The sequence below is a fragment of the Anomaloglossus baeobatrachus genome, chromosome 2 (assembly GCF_048569485.1).
Source record: "Anomaloglossus baeobatrachus isolate aAnoBae1 chromosome 2, aAnoBae1.hap1, whole genome shotgun sequence".
NCBI lineage: Eukaryota > Metazoa > Chordata > Amphibia > Anura > Aromobatidae > Anomaloglossus > Anomaloglossus baeobatrachus.
In genome coordinates, this window is record NC_134354.1 from 470,512,994 (window position 1) to 470,530,210 (window position 17,217).

The window sequence follows — 17,217 nt, forward strand, 5'->3', positions numbered from 1 at the left end:
TCCCCGGCAAGATCAACTTAGTTATGTTTTCTTTGAAATACCCGAGTGTTATGATCCGGAACCATGGAAGACCACCACAAATCTTTAGCAAAAAGGTGACAAGAGCATTGGCAACTAATCTGGCCGCCATCCCCTTACTAACCATCACAACTAGAAGTAGCCGAGGGGTGAACTAACATCCTGTGCACCGCGAACCCAGCCGGAGAACTAACTATCCTAAAGGTAGGAAAGATGAATAACTCTCTGCCTCAGAAAATAGACAAGAATAGCAAGCCCCCCACTTAAATAAGCAGAGAGTTAGCAAAGGAAACACCCACTGCACAACACACCTGGTCTCTGTCCAAACCATTCCTGGCCACCAGAGGGAGCCTCCCAGCAGCCAAAACATAACTAACATTCACAACACCCGAGTGTCTCAGAGAAAAACAAGTTGTGTTGTCAGGTTCCAATTGTTGTGGCCCGGTTTGGGGAGCCGGACTCAAAGTGACAGATTCCTGTTAATACGATAATTATGCTTTAAAATACCTTTCAGAAGGAGCTTTGCTTCAAGAATGAACCTAAGAGGAAATTCACCAACTCCGACCATTCGAAAGCAGTGCAGAAGGTTTTCAGGTAGCTGATACAAGTTAGAGTCCGTAGGCAAAGGGGCCCTGGGAGACCTAAAGTTATATAGAAAGGAACACAAAAAAAGTTACAGTTCTATATCTAAGGACAAACATATGTAACAAAAATAGAGCATTATTATTAGGGATGATCGAATACCTCAAATATTCCGCTTTGCGAATATTTGCCGAATAGGTCGCCGCTATTCAACTATTTATCCTGCTATGTAACACCATAATATACACTATGTAGTATATAACAACTACAAGACCACATTAAAGTATTATGAAGATGTCATCTAATATACTGAGTAAACCTTTCTGTTATAACTGAGAGGGTAACGTTCTCGGCTTTTCGGTTTTTATATATAATCAAGTTACACTGAATTGTGCATTTAGTTGAATTAATCACAGATTAAGCATATGGCTTTTACTATTTTGGCACCTTTCTAAATAGTTAACAGGGTTGTCTGGGACTTTAACATTGATGACATATCCTTATGATAGGGTATCAATGTCTGATTGGTGGAGGTTTGACACCGGCCAATCAGATGTTCCGCCACTGCCATGGGTGGAATAGTAGCAGTGGCCAGGTACTGCACATCCACTCCCTATCGATCCTTATTAGGGGCAGATATGCAGCAGCCAGCCACAGACACTTTACAGCTAATGGAGCTATGCTGTGCAGCTCTGTAACTGAGTAGTTCTGGCCAGTGGTGACACCAGGAACAACTGATCAGGGGTGCCAAGTGTCGCACCCCCACATATCAGACTTTGATAACCTATACTAAAAATAGGTCATCCATGTGAAAGTCCCAGAAGACCCCTTTAACTAGTGGTTCAAATATCTGCTTGAACACAGATTTATACTGTTTATGTTGTTATTTTCAGATTTCTTATTTAATTTTTTAAAGACTGGAAACATCAGTTATGAAGGTCTTTCTTCAGCTGTAGAGCTCATTCATACAATGAATATTATTTTACATCTCTGTTCATATGTAAAACAGATAGCAAAATAGATCAATGTAAGTCAATAGAGTAGATCACAAGAGCGTTTTTACAGACTGATGGTGCACATATAAAAAATATTGCAGCATGTACCAGTCTGATCCAATTTTTTTGGACCAGAGTCGCCCATTATATTTATTATTTGGCTTAATAAAAAACAATTCCATATGGACAGTATCTGTATGGCATCCATTTTTATGTATCCATTGCAATTAGCAATAAAAAACTATATTTAGCCTTTTATTCTTTTTTAAAATTGTTGATATATAAAATGGATACCATACAGATGTAGAAAAAAAGATATACAGAGAATATACAGATGACAATATGAATATAGAATCAAGAAATATTTTTTTTATGAAAACCTTATCATTATTTTAATGTTTTTGTCCGAACCCAGCCTTAAAAAAAGATGGAAATCAGAGACTGGAAAATGTCTCAGTTTTTAAAAAGATTTAAATAAGCAGTTTGTAGCTGGGTATTGCCATGCAACAGCAACCACAGCCATATTCACAACTTTTCCACAAATATACAGCCATATGTGAATCAGAGTTGAGATATTTTCAATTAGCATAGTACTTTTTCTCACTAGTAATGAGTGAGCACTACCATTCTTGAGTGACTGGTGCTTGTAACAAGCAGTTGGATGCTCAGATGGGCGCGACTCGAGTACCGAGTGTAATGGAAGTGGGGAACTCAAGCCTTTTTCCAGAATTTCCATGAAAAAATGCTCAACTTCCCCATTGACTTTCATTATACTCAGATACTTGATTAGCACCCATTTGAACATCCAAGTGCTCATTACGAGTACAAATCACTCAAGCATGGTAATGCTCACTCATCACTACTGCTCACAAAAAAAGCAGTTTGAGATTGCTATTTATTCTTCTATCCTCTCACATAGTATTGTAGCTGCTGCTAAAAACACAATTGTCAAGATGTTTTTACAATCTGGAAGTGAAATGTCACACTAGCTGACACAATTACAGTATAGAAGCAACACATCAACAGAATTGATCTGTCGCATTATTTGGTAACAGTATTTGGCTATCTCCTAGCCAGAAGAGGGAACCAGAGGGCGAGAGAAGTCAAGGTAGCTGGGTCATAGCTAGGAAGGTAGTTAAGGTACAAAATCAGAAGATAAAAGAATGGTCAGGAAACAGGTCGCGGGAATTCCAACAAACAATGCAGGAGCATATAGCATAAGGACTAAAGCAGATAAATACTTTAACTGGCAATTAGTGTCAGAAGTTCAGGGGTTTAAATAGAAGACAGTACCGAAAGACCCAGAAATTAAATAGGACCGCTGTGTAACTGCTCCACATCGCAAATAAGAAAGGTGAGACCAAAGTGGAAATATTGGGAATAGGTCTGGATGTTACACGTAGTTGATAGAAATTTACTTCTGAATATGCTAACAAAACTGCCAACATTAACCCAATTAGGGGTATACCACATGGCATGAAAACCAGACGGAGTGGAATGCGATAAAACATCGGACCCATATTACCCTATGTGTCAGCACCCATGAGTGATTATTTTCTCGGCCCCATTCGGACCGAGAAAACAATCGCAGCATGCTGCGACTGTAATGCAAGACTTTCTCTCGCACCCATTCAAGTATATGTACCGGTGTACCGCGAGTGCAGGGCGAGAATCGCAATAGCCGGCTACGGAGAAGAGAGGGAGATAAATCCCTCCCTCTCCTCCTCCGTGCCGGCCCGCCCCTCCTCAGAGCCGGCCCGCCCCCCACAGCTGAGGTCCAATTGCATGATCGGACCTCAGTCGCAGTGACACTCGCATGACACTCGGGTCCCGCTGTGCTGCCAGCATGAGCCGAGTGTCATGCGAAGATCGTATTACTCCCCTTGTGGTCCCGGCCTTACCAGAAATTACCTTCTAACAGTTGCAATGCATACACCTGCAGGATTTAGAGGGACTTCTTCTAATTGTAAAGTGACTGTTTCTTTCCCTAAAAGTCTTGATGACTGAATTTGTTTAAGAAACTGTGCTAGCAGCATCATACTTGGTAGAGGTAGCCGTTCAACTCCATTCATGCAAATCCAGGCTCCTGAAAAAAAAGAAAAACTGAAATTATTAATGCTGAAATTAAAAAAAAAAATGTTCCTCCCAGATTGGAGAAACGGTGCTGGTCTGCGATCTTTCTTTCCCACCTACCTGGTCCGTTAATAAATGGTTCTCCACTAATAGACAACTCTTGATTTTTTTTATATCTCTAGTCTGTATGTTATTTCATATGTAGTATACATCTGATCTTATCAGTAGTGGAATAATTTTATCTCTATACAGCTGTAATTTTAATCTACAGAAATGAGAAAAGAATTTAATTGTCACCTTTCCGCAAAACTATGTCAGAAGTAAGGTAAGGTGCTGTGTATAAAGTGGTGTCCAGTAAGCTATGAACCCAACATTGCCAAATGCAGTAAGGATAAAAAGACTGGGTCACTCAGCAATGTATCTAAAATATAGCTTTTACTTCTAAAGGCCGCTTTACACGCTGCGATCTCACTAGCGAGATCGCTAGCGTGCGTACCCAACCCCATCATTTGTGCGTCACGGGTAAACCGCTGCCCGTGGCACACAAAATCGCGCGGACTCGTCACACTACTTACCTGCCTAGCGACGTTGCTGTGACCGGCGAACTGCCTCCTTTCTAAGGGGGCGGTTCGTTCGGCGTCACAGCAACGTCACTAAGCGGCCACCCAATCAGAGTGGAGGGGCGGAGATGAGTGGGACGAACATCCCGCCCACCTCCTTTCTAACTCGTTGCCGGCGGCCGCAGGTAAGGTGAGATTCCTCGTTCCTGCGATGTCACACGTAGCGATGTGTGCTGCCGCAGGAACGACGAACCTCGTACCTGCAACTGCAACGATAATTTGGAATGGACCCTCACGTCACCGATTAGTGATATTGAACGTTTTTGCAACGATTCAAAATCGCTCATAGGTGTCACACGCAACGACATCGCTAACGTGACTGGATGTGCGTCACAAATTTCGTGACCCCAACCACATCGCTTTAGCTTTAGCGATGTTGTAGCATGTAAAGCGGCCCTTAGACTAATATTAGCCAAACACACTGATATAAGTGGGTTCAAACAACAGTCTAATGTGTATGAGAGCAAGACAAATTATTTTTGGGGAAAATATCGATCTAGAAGGACCAATTTTTGACTGTCTATTGTATTATTGTATTGTTTCCCAGAGATATTCTACTGTCATAAATTTCTGGAAACGGTTTCCTCATGGAGAACATTGAAAAAGCGCTCCAGTGTATGGGAGAATAGGCCAAGATAGCTGAACAAATTGTCTGAACCACTGGTTGACAGACAGCCATCTAAAGTGTATACACATATAGTCCAGAGAGACAGTCTTTGCATGTCAAGTTACTTTTCACTTTGTTGAATTTGTTGTAGTGGGACAATTTTTTTAAAAAAAATGTATAAAATGAACTGTTAAGATCTCTGGGCTGGACATATATCTTCCAGAGAATCTGCCTCCAGAACCTATTTTAAATAAAATGGGGCCCTACTGCTGTGAGACATGTAATGACTGACAGTCTGCTCTCCTGATCTTAATGAAACAAAGAGCTATGGGAAACAAAATACGCAATATGGTCTTATCCAAATAATTGTGATGACAGGCAGGGATATATTGATCACTTTGAGGAGTTGTGGTGATCACAATACAGAAATCGGATTTTAATTGACAGCTGCTGCAGAATACACGGACCAAAAGGCCAGGAAATGAGAAAAGTGAAGGGAAGTGAAGTGAAGTGTGGCCTCTCCATACTACTGTGGAAGTCATAAGAATAGAACAGGATATGTGGGCAGCATCTATTGCGAGTAGTTTGGAAAACTTTGAAACGCATCCACAATAAACCACAACAGATCCTGCCCATGTATCAAGTCTTGTTCTTCAGACATTTACAGCAGTGCAAAAAGACCACTTTTTCCCCTTCATTTTGCTCCTGATCTTCATGTCTAAAGGCCGCTTTACATGCTGCGATCTCGCTAGCGAGATCGCTAGCGTGCGTACCCGCCCCCATCGGTTGTGCGTCACAGGCAAATCGCTGCCCGTGGTGCACAACATCGCTCGGACCCGTCACACTACTTACTTGCCTAGCGACGTTGCTGTGACTTTCTAAGGGGGCGGTTTGTTCGGCGTCACAGCAACATCACTAAGCAGCCGCCCAATAAAAGTGGAGGGGCGAAGATAAGTGGGACGTAACATCCCGCCCACCTCGAACAATATCGCTATGGCAGCGTCACACGCACATACCTGCTTAGCGACGTCGCTGGAGACACCGAACAATCTCTCCTTTAAGGGGGCGGTTCTACGGCGTCACAGCGGCGTCACTAAGTGGCCGCCCCAGTAGCAGAGGAGGGGAGGAGATGATGGCGGCCGCAGGTAAGGTGAGGTTCCTCATTCCTCCGGTGTCACACATAGCGATGTGTGCTGCCATAGGAACGACGAACAACATCGTACCTGTAGCAGCAACGATATTTGGGAACTGGACAGCGTGTCAACGAGCAACAATAAGGTGACTATTTTTGCTCGTTAGCGGTCGCTCGTACGTGTCCCACGCAACGACGTCGCTAACAAAGCCGGATGTGCGTCACGAATTCCGTGACCCCCAACGACATTGCGTTAGCAATGTAGTTGCGTGTAAAGCGGCCTTTACACTGGTAATGCCTTTCTTTTAAAACAACCTCTGGAGGTAAATTCTCAGGGAGATCTGTGTTGGGCCCAGGGATCTTAACAGCTCATTTACATATTACCTGCATGCCCATATATACGGCTTAGGAGGGTTGATTCTAATGACAGATTTCCTTTATCGCTGCCCTCATCACTTATAGGGTATCACAAAGAATAAGAGAAATTAGAGGCCTCCTGTTGAGAACCTTTTGCTAATAAATCTTATGTGTTAGAATTTCTTCCATTGTGATGACAAAATTGCATACAGACATTAGTTACCAATATTATCCTGAACTACAGGGGGAAGATTTATCAAAGCTGTCTAACAAATATCTTTATTGGACACAACAACTAATCATTAGTGTAGCTTCTTTTACCGGTGCTGTTAAAAAAAATTACAGTTGAGCCTTAATTAGCTGCTATGGGCAGTAAAGACAGCTCTTCTTTTACAAAGTTTTGACAAATTAGACCCTATGTACTTTTTTATGCACTTTGTTACCTTAGTATCATTTTGAATTATTATTGTTATTATTATCCTGTCATTGTAAGGAATAGTTTGTACATTGTATAATATATATCCTTGGTGAATAAACAAGGTATAAGCCATAGTGCAATGTAAATTGTCTAAGGGCCGCTTTACACGCTACGAGATCGCTAAAGCAATGTCGCTGCAGTCACGGAATTTGTGACGCACATCCGGCCGCTTTAGCGATGTCGTTGTGTGTGACACCTATGAGCGATTTTGAATCGTCGCAAAAATGTTCAAAATCGCTCATTGGTGACATGCCCCCCTCTTCCCAATTATCGTTGCTGCTGCAGTAACGATGTTGTCTGTTGTTCCTGCGGCAGCACACATCGCTGTGTGCGATGCCGCTGGAACGACAAACATCTCCTTACCTGCGTCCACCGGAAAAGGAGGAAGGAGGTGGGCGGCATGTTCCGGACGCTCATCTCTGCCCCTCCTTTTCTATTGGGCGACGGTTCAGTGACGCTGCTGTGAAGTCGCTGTGACGCTGAACGAACCGCCCCCTTAGGAAGCAGGCAGTTCGCCGGTCACAGCGACATCGCTGCACAGGTATGTGCGTGTGACGCTGCCGTAGCGATAATGTTCGCTACGGCAGCGATCACCACATATCGTGCCACCGACGGGGGCGGGTGCTATCGCACGCGACATCGCTAGCCGATGCTAGCGATGTCGCAGCGTGTAAAGCCCGCCTAAAATTGATTAGATCAGGTTAGAATATTTAATAATTTTGTTCTAAATTAGTATGAATTCTTAAAATATAAAATGTATGCACCATTTCTGCTAATATATATACACTTTTTTAACTTTTAGTACATGATATATTAGAATTCGGTAACTAAAATGCAATTAGTATTTAATTGCTAGTTTCGAAATGATTTTAAAACACTCTCCACTTCCAATGTTTCCTGGTGTAAATGCAATTAAGCATCACAACCTCTGCTCAATTAATCCTAGTGACCAATTACCATCTGCTTTCCTTGTGTGCTTCCATGATAATCAGATATGCACTGTACACAATTAGCATGACATAGCCCCCATGTTCAATCTAAAATGTTATTTTATTATGAAAAGATTTCATCTGCACTCTCGCCCCGCAGCTGCCAACGTGTCCACAAGACTTATTTGTAGTTGTGGAACAGCTAATTGAAATTGTATTACAATAATGGAGAGGACTCCCTTTAACATTAAATCACTGTAGCAGGAGATTTTACAAATTAGCCCATGGACGCGGCCCTAGCTGGAAACACATCCTACATAGAATAATGTAATATTTCATATTAACAGCGACAGCACTGTTACAAAAGATTTACTGCTACAGACAATTAGGTTTTTCAAGTCATTTATTTTTTCCTATCAAACTGTTAAAGTGTAAATGCTATTGTGTAAAAATGCTGCCTTTGATAAGACCTTTTTGGTTGCGTGGATTTAAGGGAAAAACCTCTCTTAGTAAAATAATCCTTAAATGCTGATAAAAAAAATATTTTATTGCTTCTTAATACTGAACATGCCTGTCACAATTCCTCTGTGCAGGGCAGCTTGCACACCGGTGATACTCTGCCGCGCCTTCCTGAACAGAGGCGGCAGTGACATGTTTCCTTTGTTTCCTTTGTGCAGAGTATCTTGCATTTGGAGATGCTATGCTGTTTCTTTGAGCACTAGCTGACAGGTTGTTTGACAGCACAGGTTTCCATGCAGGTTCTGGGAGGTGCTTTTAGTCAGGTGTTCCACCTTCCTGGTGATTGCTCTGTTTCCTTACTGAGCATGCTCTCCCAGAATCTCTCCAGTCATACTCTCTGGTTCTGCAGTTGTGTTCTTGGCTTGTTTTGTGCTCGTGTTCTGATCTAAGTTTCTTAATTCCGGACCATTCATTGACTCCTCTCTGCCCGCTCCATGTTCTTGTCGTTATTTCCTGGCTTCTGACTTCGGACCGTTACCTAACCACATCTCTGTCTGCTCACTGAGTCTATTATGTACTCTCCTGGAATTCTGATCTTCGGGCTGTGACTTGACTGCGTTTCTGCTTACTACCTGTGTCCTGTCGTGTCCTCCTGTTTCCTGACACCAGCTAGCCTGACTACCCTTTGGTCTATACCATCCATAAGTAGTGACTAGCATCACATTACCTTACATTTTTTTTTGCTGGTAAAAACAAATGCCAAATCTGTTATGTGGTACTAAAGTGTATTGAGCCTAAGTAATGGCAAAAACGAAGGGCTGGTCTGGTCATACTATACGATAAGAATTGATTCCATAGGTTGTAATGCTGGTTTTTATGTTCAACACGAGACTTATCTGCGGTGCAAAATAAAAGAAAATGTACTTGCCTGTTCAAGCTTCACAAATGATTTTAATTTTGTTCAAGTATTGGTTGTTGTACTTAAATTTCTGAGAAAGTAATATGGTAGCACAAGCTCATTACAGCTATTCCAGGTGTGGATGAATGTAAAGCATGGAATCACACTGTTGCCACTTGTTTACAAATGATAGAGAAGATATACTGCAAAACCAACCAGCCTCAGATGTGTAGACTTCAGGAGTTAAAGAAGCACTCTCATCAAAGTTTTTATTATTTTAATATAGTGCAATCACTATATTATATAGAACTGTATACTTACAATTGCTTGTTTTGCCTTTCCACCAAGCTGATTCTTCTATTTTCCATTAGGTCTATAACATCACATGCTTAAAAACAGACTAGCTGAATCATTTAGGGTCTATGTAGAAACAGGAAGTCTCTTATCCCTGCATGAATCTACATCACTGAAAACACTTTGTAATTCTTATGAAGACAAAAGGCTTCTGTTTCTACAAAGAGTTTAGAAGGATTCAGCTAGTCTGTTTTTAATCACATGATGTCATAAACCCATATAAAAGAAGAATTAACTGATATGAAGGGCAAAATAAGCAACTGTAAGTAAACATTGTTATATAATATGATACCTGCAATATATTTAAATGATAAAAACTTTTATGGGAGTTCTTTTTTAAGCACTTCACGATAGTTGATGTAAGTTTACGTAATGGTTGGGAAGTGGGAAGAGGTTCCCGCAAAATTATGTAAACTTACAGAAGCTGTGCCTCCATGATCACCACTGGGAGCTCAGCGTAAGTTAGAGCCGAGCTCAAGCAGTTACAGCTAGGGCCAGTCCCCAGCCCATCCCTCACTGTTTAACCCCAATATGTCTTGAACAATAGAGATTGCAGCATTTAGGAAGCAGGGAGATGGAGTGTGCTCCCTCTCCCAGCCAATCAGGACACCTGCACCATGATCATGGGGGCCTGATCACTGCTATGGCAACTTGAGATCATCACAACAACCTTCAGGTCAGCCAGCTTCTGCTATTAATTATTCTAGCCTATGCTCTAACTCAGCCATGTGAAACAATTAACCACAGCATTACATGGAGAACCAAACCAACCGTCAATATCCAAAACTATATTATAGGGAAGCTTCTTGGCATTAACAATAAATTACATACTTTTCTAGATAAATTATATAATTAATTATTAAATATGTACTATGATTGGTTCATATTCTATGTACTATGATTGGGTCACTTTTACATACTTTGCTTGGCTGGTACATTATATTATGTTTGATTTATGTTTTATGTACTATGATTATCTTATATTCTAAGTCTTGTTAAAATCTTAATGGCTATTTTCTACTAACTACTGCTACTATAATAAAGGGGGTACTGAAGGTTTCACCCCAGAGAGAGAGTTTAATGTAATCAACATGTGTCTGTGTATTTTCTTTCTCCAGCTGGTCACTCCCTAACGCAAGAGGGAGATAAGCAACTGTTTTCATTAAGAATGTATTTATTATGTTTTGCCTATATAGCGCCATCATATCCCACAACACTTTACAGACATTATCATCACTGTCCTCAGTGGGGCTCACAATCTAAATTCCCTATCAGTATGTCTTTGGAGTGTGGGAGGAAACCAGGCAAACGTGCGGAGAACATACAAACTTGCAGATGTTGTCCTTGGTGGGATTTGATCCCTAGACCTCAGCGCTGCAAGACTGTAGTACTGCTAACCACCCAGGATTCCACTGACAATAAGCTGTATGAGGTTTCATAAAAGTCCCATTTGGGGAGCCCACAGTATTTCTGCGGCAACAATAGGAAACGGAGCCACTGCCATGGACCCAGCCTGTTGATGCATTACATAGCCATTGGCAGACCATTCAATTCATAGCTGCCATGTAATACCACATTTTCCTACAAAAGGCACACATAAGCATACGTAGCTTCCCAGTGAAACGAACACAGGGGTTAGAGAAGTCAAACAACTGTTTTAATGAGACAATTGCTACCTGAGGAGGCGAGCCCTTTGCAGATGTCTTTTAAAATGTTGTGATCTGAGGACTTTGTGAAATGAAAGCTGTACAGAGGTTTTCCCAATGCAAGAGATAACTCTTGGATGGTAGACTTTTTTCCAGTGGCCTAAGAAACAATGAAGAGAATAAGGAAAACATTTATCATTTTTCAATGATTGCCATAATGGTACTTTTCTAGTACACTAACAGGGTGCACACTGTGCTGTTAGATCAATGGGGGAATGAGAAATTTTATTCCACACCTTTTTCTAAACGAATGCATCCCACAACCACAGACTATTAAGCCCACTTTACACGCTGCAATATATCTTACAATGTGTCGGCGGGGTCATGTCGTAAGTGATGCACATCCGGCATTGTAAGGTACATTGCAGTGTATGACAGGTACGTGCGATTGTGATTGAACGGAAAAACGTTCATCGCATACACATCGTACCATTATCTAGAATTGCACGTCAGATTGTTCATCGTACCCGGGGTAGCACACATCGCAGTGTGTGACACCCCGGGAACAATGAACAGATCTTACCTGCGTCCTGCGGCTTCCGGCCAGCAATGCGGAAGGAAGGAGGTGGGCGGGATATTTACATCCCGCTCAGCTCCGCCCCTCCGCATCTATTGGCCGGCTGCCGCGTGACGTCAATGTGACGCCGAACGTCCCTCCCACTCCAGGAAGTGGACATTCGCCGCCCACATCGAGGTCGTATGGAAGGTAAGTACGTGTGACAGGGGTTAATCGTTTGTGCGGCACATTCAACAAATTGAACGTGCCGCACATACGATGGGGGCGTTGCAAATCGCATACGATATTGTATGCAAAATTGCAACATGTAAAGCAGGCTTTAGAAACATCCATCAATAAACTCAAATCTTTCCTTTTTTTTCTTTAAATTACAAGAATACCTATTAATACAGAAGTTAGATCTGGAATAAGGAATGTTTGATTATCTCCTCTAACTACGAAAATAAACCATTTTGGCACATTTAAGGTTTACTACTTGATACCAATTTTGGCATAGAAAAAAAAGATAAAACTCACAGATTCTTGAATTTTGGAACTATGACCCAATTTTTACACCAGTCAGCTATTCCCACTTTTTGAAAAGTGGTGCCCCTTCACTGAAAGAAGATGAGGTCGATTTGTTATAATTTATACCACAAAAGCGGTGTAAATTAAGATAGAAATTTATGAAGGTGCACTGTTCATCGAGAAGATTGATGCGCTAAATGCTAGTCTTGACAAATTAGGGCCTATTTATATTCATTACTACCTTTAAAAAAAATGTTTAATCTCAAGAAATCTTACCTGTGGCCCTACACACATTGCACCAATTCCAGCTGTCACTGCAGCCATAACATTCAGAAAGATCCGTTCAGTTAGTGGTGTAATGAACATATGCATAGCCGACCCTTGATATTCATAACCATAGTGAAGTTGAGAATCCCCAATCTGTAGGAGTAAAAAAATAAATACGTTGGTCAAACAATAAATACAAGTTGTATGATAACTCATTTAAATTAAAAAATCAATCATGAATTTAGTGTTTTTATCAAATGAGAGGTTTGGATAACTTACGTATTTGAGAAGCAGAGACATATGCTTCCATACACGCACTCATGCGCTTCCATACATACACAGGGTATAAATATTTTTGGTCAGCGGAGAGGAATGATAATCATGAGTTAGTCCTTTGGTGCGATGAGATTACATCCCTCTACCTAAATACTTTCACATCTTATTATTTTCCAACATATCCTGCTCAAGATACATTTTTAGGTTCTGTAGAACCCTTTAATATCTGTATGTCATAACACCTAACTAAAATTTTCCATGTTGCTTAAAGCAAATCTCTAGACCAAAAGTGAAAATGCAACGTTGCACCTGAATCGGTATGTACAGTACCTGTAGAAAATGAAGCCTATAGGGTTTGGAACTCAAACTAATTGTTAGATATCTATCCTTCTCACTATTCAAAAACTGTACAATAGCAAATGGAGCTGTCCTGATACATATGAGGTGTAGAGATGAGTGGATCAGAACAGTAAAGTTCGGGGTTCGTACAGAACATGGACATTACAAAAAAATCGGAGTTCCAGTTTGAAGTTCGGATGCTTTATGTATACAAATTACTTGATCGAGAATAGCTGTGCTCAGGTATGCTTAGTGCTCGGCCCAGTGACAGCAGCATGCAGTGTTTTAATGGCTCTCACTGGGAGTAACAATAGTGTTATTAGATGTAGTGTGCACAACAACAAAAAAAATGGAAAAATCCCACCCTCCGTCCCCCAGAAGTGCTCTGTATATGACTAGCTGTATGTGAGTGGAGAGCCGAACTGCCCAGTCAGTGACTTCCAATGAGGTTCACGTCAAATCCGGGTCCAGAACAGAACTTTATCTAAAGTCCGGCAGAACCCAGAGAAACCAAACTTACACAGGCCGCTCATCTCTAATACAGTGATGTATAAATCTACTTGCAATTTATTTCTGCTGCAGACTATGTACAATACATTGCAGTAGTGTAAAATACATAATATTTTGTACGTTTTATTGCATAAAAGTGGAATATTCTGTTACAACTTACTTTCACGATTATGTCTTTATCTTCTTGTTCATAACACAAAGTAGGGCTTTGTTTCCATACAGATGCTGCTCCAGACTGCATTGCCTTCATGACATCACGCTACAATTACAGAGAAAATATATTACCTACTCACACCAATAGCTCAAGCAGAGAAATTTCTGCAACAAATCTGCCATGCACAAATATACTCTAAGGCTGAGTTAACATGTACATCACAAGTGTTCCTATAAGCCTCCATTCTAGGCTAAGACTAGGCATGAAATGTGTTTTTTTGGTAGTAGGACTTATACCATATCAGAAACTCAATAGACACTATCATAATCACTGAGTCCTTTCTAGTCAATTGTCCGCCTAGTGATGCTTCTATGACTAACATTTGCATTTTTATGTTCCTATAATGAAACAAACCATGAAAATATGACAGGAAATGTGACAGTCTTAAGTTGTCATGGAAATGAGGGCTAATTACATAAATTCCTATAGACTCAACTAACCCTTAACGATTAGTGATGGATATATCTATCATTGGTGGGTGCTTATTCTTCTATGTAATTAATATATCAATCATTTTGGGTATATTACCTAGTTTACCCATATGATGGTGGTTGTAACACAACATTGTGCTCCTGCCAAAACTAACAGAAATGGAGATAGCTCAGATCTTGGCAATTAAGCTCCATAGATGCTACGCGGATAAGTCAGCTCTTGGCCATTTAGCTCCATAGATGCTATGCGGATAAGTCAGATCTTGGCCTTTTAGCTCCATAGATGCTACGCGGATAAGTCAGATCTTGTCCATTTAGCTAAATAGATGCTACGCGGATAAGTCAGATCTTGGCCTTTTAGCTCCATAGATGCTAAGTGGATAAGACAGATCTTGGCCATTTAGCTCCATAGATTCTATGAGGATAAGTTAAATTTTGACAATTTAGCTTTGTAGAAGCTAAGTCAATGTTGGCTATGGTATCTAAGGTGTTTGACAGTGAGGTGCTCCCTCTGTCCGCCCATCATTCTTGTTGTGTCAGCAGGCGCCAATGGGTTTTTATAGCTACTGAGGGTCTAACAAAGGTCCCTAGGCCTGACATAAATATAAGCCTACTGAGCCATGCCAGAGTATACAGTGATAGGCAGTATTGCTTTGGAATACTATTCCAAAGCTTTATTTTTTAGGTAACTACTATGAAAAAAATAAGAGACAGACGAAATAATGAGTAAAGCTTGTCCTGCTGTTTATAGTGTATAATGATTACCTGATATAGTAGTAGAAGGATATGATTAGTGAGGTTCAATACATCTTTTGCAGACAATGAAGGCTTCACATCTAACCAGTCATCTTCTTGTTCTTTGCCAAGGTTTATGTCTCCAGCTATGAGAAGTATTCATAAAGTCATTACATAATAAATTATGTATCGCATGAGAGTTAATGCTCTTTACTGCTATATTACAATTTGTTCCTTATAAAAGAAAACCTGTAGATATTTTAGTGATTTCAATGAAATGCTATACATTACACTGCTCACATAACTTTGCTCACTTGAAATCAGATTTAATCACACAGGTTGCTATAGGTACTAGTGTATATGGATCATTTATTGGAGTGTTAGGTATAATATGGATATATTTTGTGATATATTTTGTATAACCAATATGGCTTAATGGCTATTCATATTTTTCAATCACCACTGAACGAAAAAGAAGAATTTCTGTAATGGACTTCTTTGGGGACTTAAAAAATAGATATTATAAGTAGTCATGTAGGCACAAAAGCTGAATTTACATACACTCATACCATTCTTACCAAGAACGAGAGGTCTTAACCCCTTCATGACCGGCTGATTTTGCACTTTTCGGTTTGTTTTTTTGCCTTCCTTCTTCCGAGCGCCAAAACATTTTTATTTTTCAGTCAATCTGGTAATGTGAGGGCTCGTTTTTTGCAGAACAAGCTGTACTTTTAAATGAATCCATGAGTTTTACCATATATTGTACTGGTAAATGGCAAAAAAAATCCAAATGCGGAAGATGTGCAAAAAAAGTGCAATTGCACTATTGTTTTTGAGATATTTTATTCACTGTGTTCAGTATATGGTAAAACTGATGTGTGGGTATGATACCTGAGGTCGGTGCAAGTTCCTAAACACCAACCATGAATAGTTTTACTGTTATCTAAGGGGTTAAAAAAAAATTAGAAGTTTGTAAAAAAAAAGTGGCGTATGTTTTGCGCCATTTCCCACGACCCCTAGAGTTCTCATTTTTCGGGATCTATGGCTCAGTGACCATTTTTGCTCTGATGCTACATTTTGACGACCTGTTATTGCATTTGCGCAAAATCTGCGGCGACCAAATAAACATAATTTCGGCATCTTGAATTTTTTTGCTGCTGCTGATCAGATTAATTTATTTTAAATTTTGACAGATCGGGCGTTTCTGAACGTGGCATTACCAAATATGTGTATATTTTTTATTTTTTTAATCCTTTAATTTTTAATGGCACGAATGGAGTTGACTTGAACTTTTAGTTTTTTTTATTTTTCAAAACTTTTTTTAAACTTTTTTTTTATTTTACTAGTCCCCCTAGGGGACTAGAAGGATCGGCTGTCTGATCACTAATTAATTTCTTCCGATCAGAGCAGCACTGCTCAGATTGGGATAAAATGATCATCTCCTATAACAGACAGTACTCGGCTGCTTCTTACAGGACCTGAGTCATGTGAGCTACAGGAGTCATCACATGACCCTGTGCTACCGTGACAACCATCAGATCTACGTGATCACATCACATGACTTCCAGTGGAGGTCTATGAGTATTCGATTACCGCAATCGCAGTTAAAATGGCGCTGTCACATCTTGACAGTGCCATTTAAGGGGTTAACAGGTACTGGGTAGATAGCGATTCTATTCGATTCCATGCAAGGCACACATGTCAGTTGTACAAATCAGCTGACGTGCGCAGATGCCGCCTGCAGCAGCAGGTGGGGATTAATACTATGACCACAGGGACGTAATATTTCTGCCCGTTAAGGGGTTAAGAATGTTCCTTTCACGATAATCTTTTAGTGTTAACAGGCTGTAAAATATTTGGTGTAAAATGGTTCATTCAACCCCGGTCTTCAAAAAAATCCTGAAAATCTTTATGTTTTTGGGGTGATAGGTATTACTATTATCTAGGTATTGCTAAGATTTAGATGTGGTCGCAAAACAATCTCCTCCCCAAACGCAATGCTTTTCAGCAACTGGTGTTAGGTCCAGAGCACGGACATCATGGCTACCTACAGCACAATGTGTATAAGGTTTCAGAGTTCTATACCATCACTTATTTTTGTGATTTAGCGAAATTATGGAAATGACCGACACTACACAGATCACCGATTTACGACGCTTTTGCGATCGTTTATCGGTGCATCGAAGCTTTACACGTTGCCGCGTTGTTACGGC

At 40.5% G+C, this 17,217-nt stretch overlaps 1 protein-coding gene across 1 annotated transcript in view; it reads right to left on the reverse strand.

The window, feature by feature from the left end:
• LOC142291659 (uncharacterized) overlaps positions 1-17,217 on the reverse strand; it is a 1,021,181-nt gene that overhangs the window by 753,614 nt on the left and 250,350 nt on the right. The window contains exons 38-43 of the mRNA XM_075336344.1: positions 15,035-15,150; positions 13,785-13,883; positions 12,509-12,652; positions 11,179-11,308; positions 3,507-3,681; positions 526-659 (exon numbers count right to left, since the gene is read on the reverse strand). Coding sequence (XP_075192459.1) covers positions 526-659; positions 3,507-3,681; positions 11,179-11,308; positions 12,509-12,652; positions 13,785-13,883; positions 15,035-15,150 — 798 coding nt within the window. The remainder of the gene's footprint in view (positions 1-525; positions 660-3,506; positions 3,682-11,178; positions 11,309-12,508; positions 12,653-13,784; positions 13,884-15,034; positions 15,151-17,217) is intronic.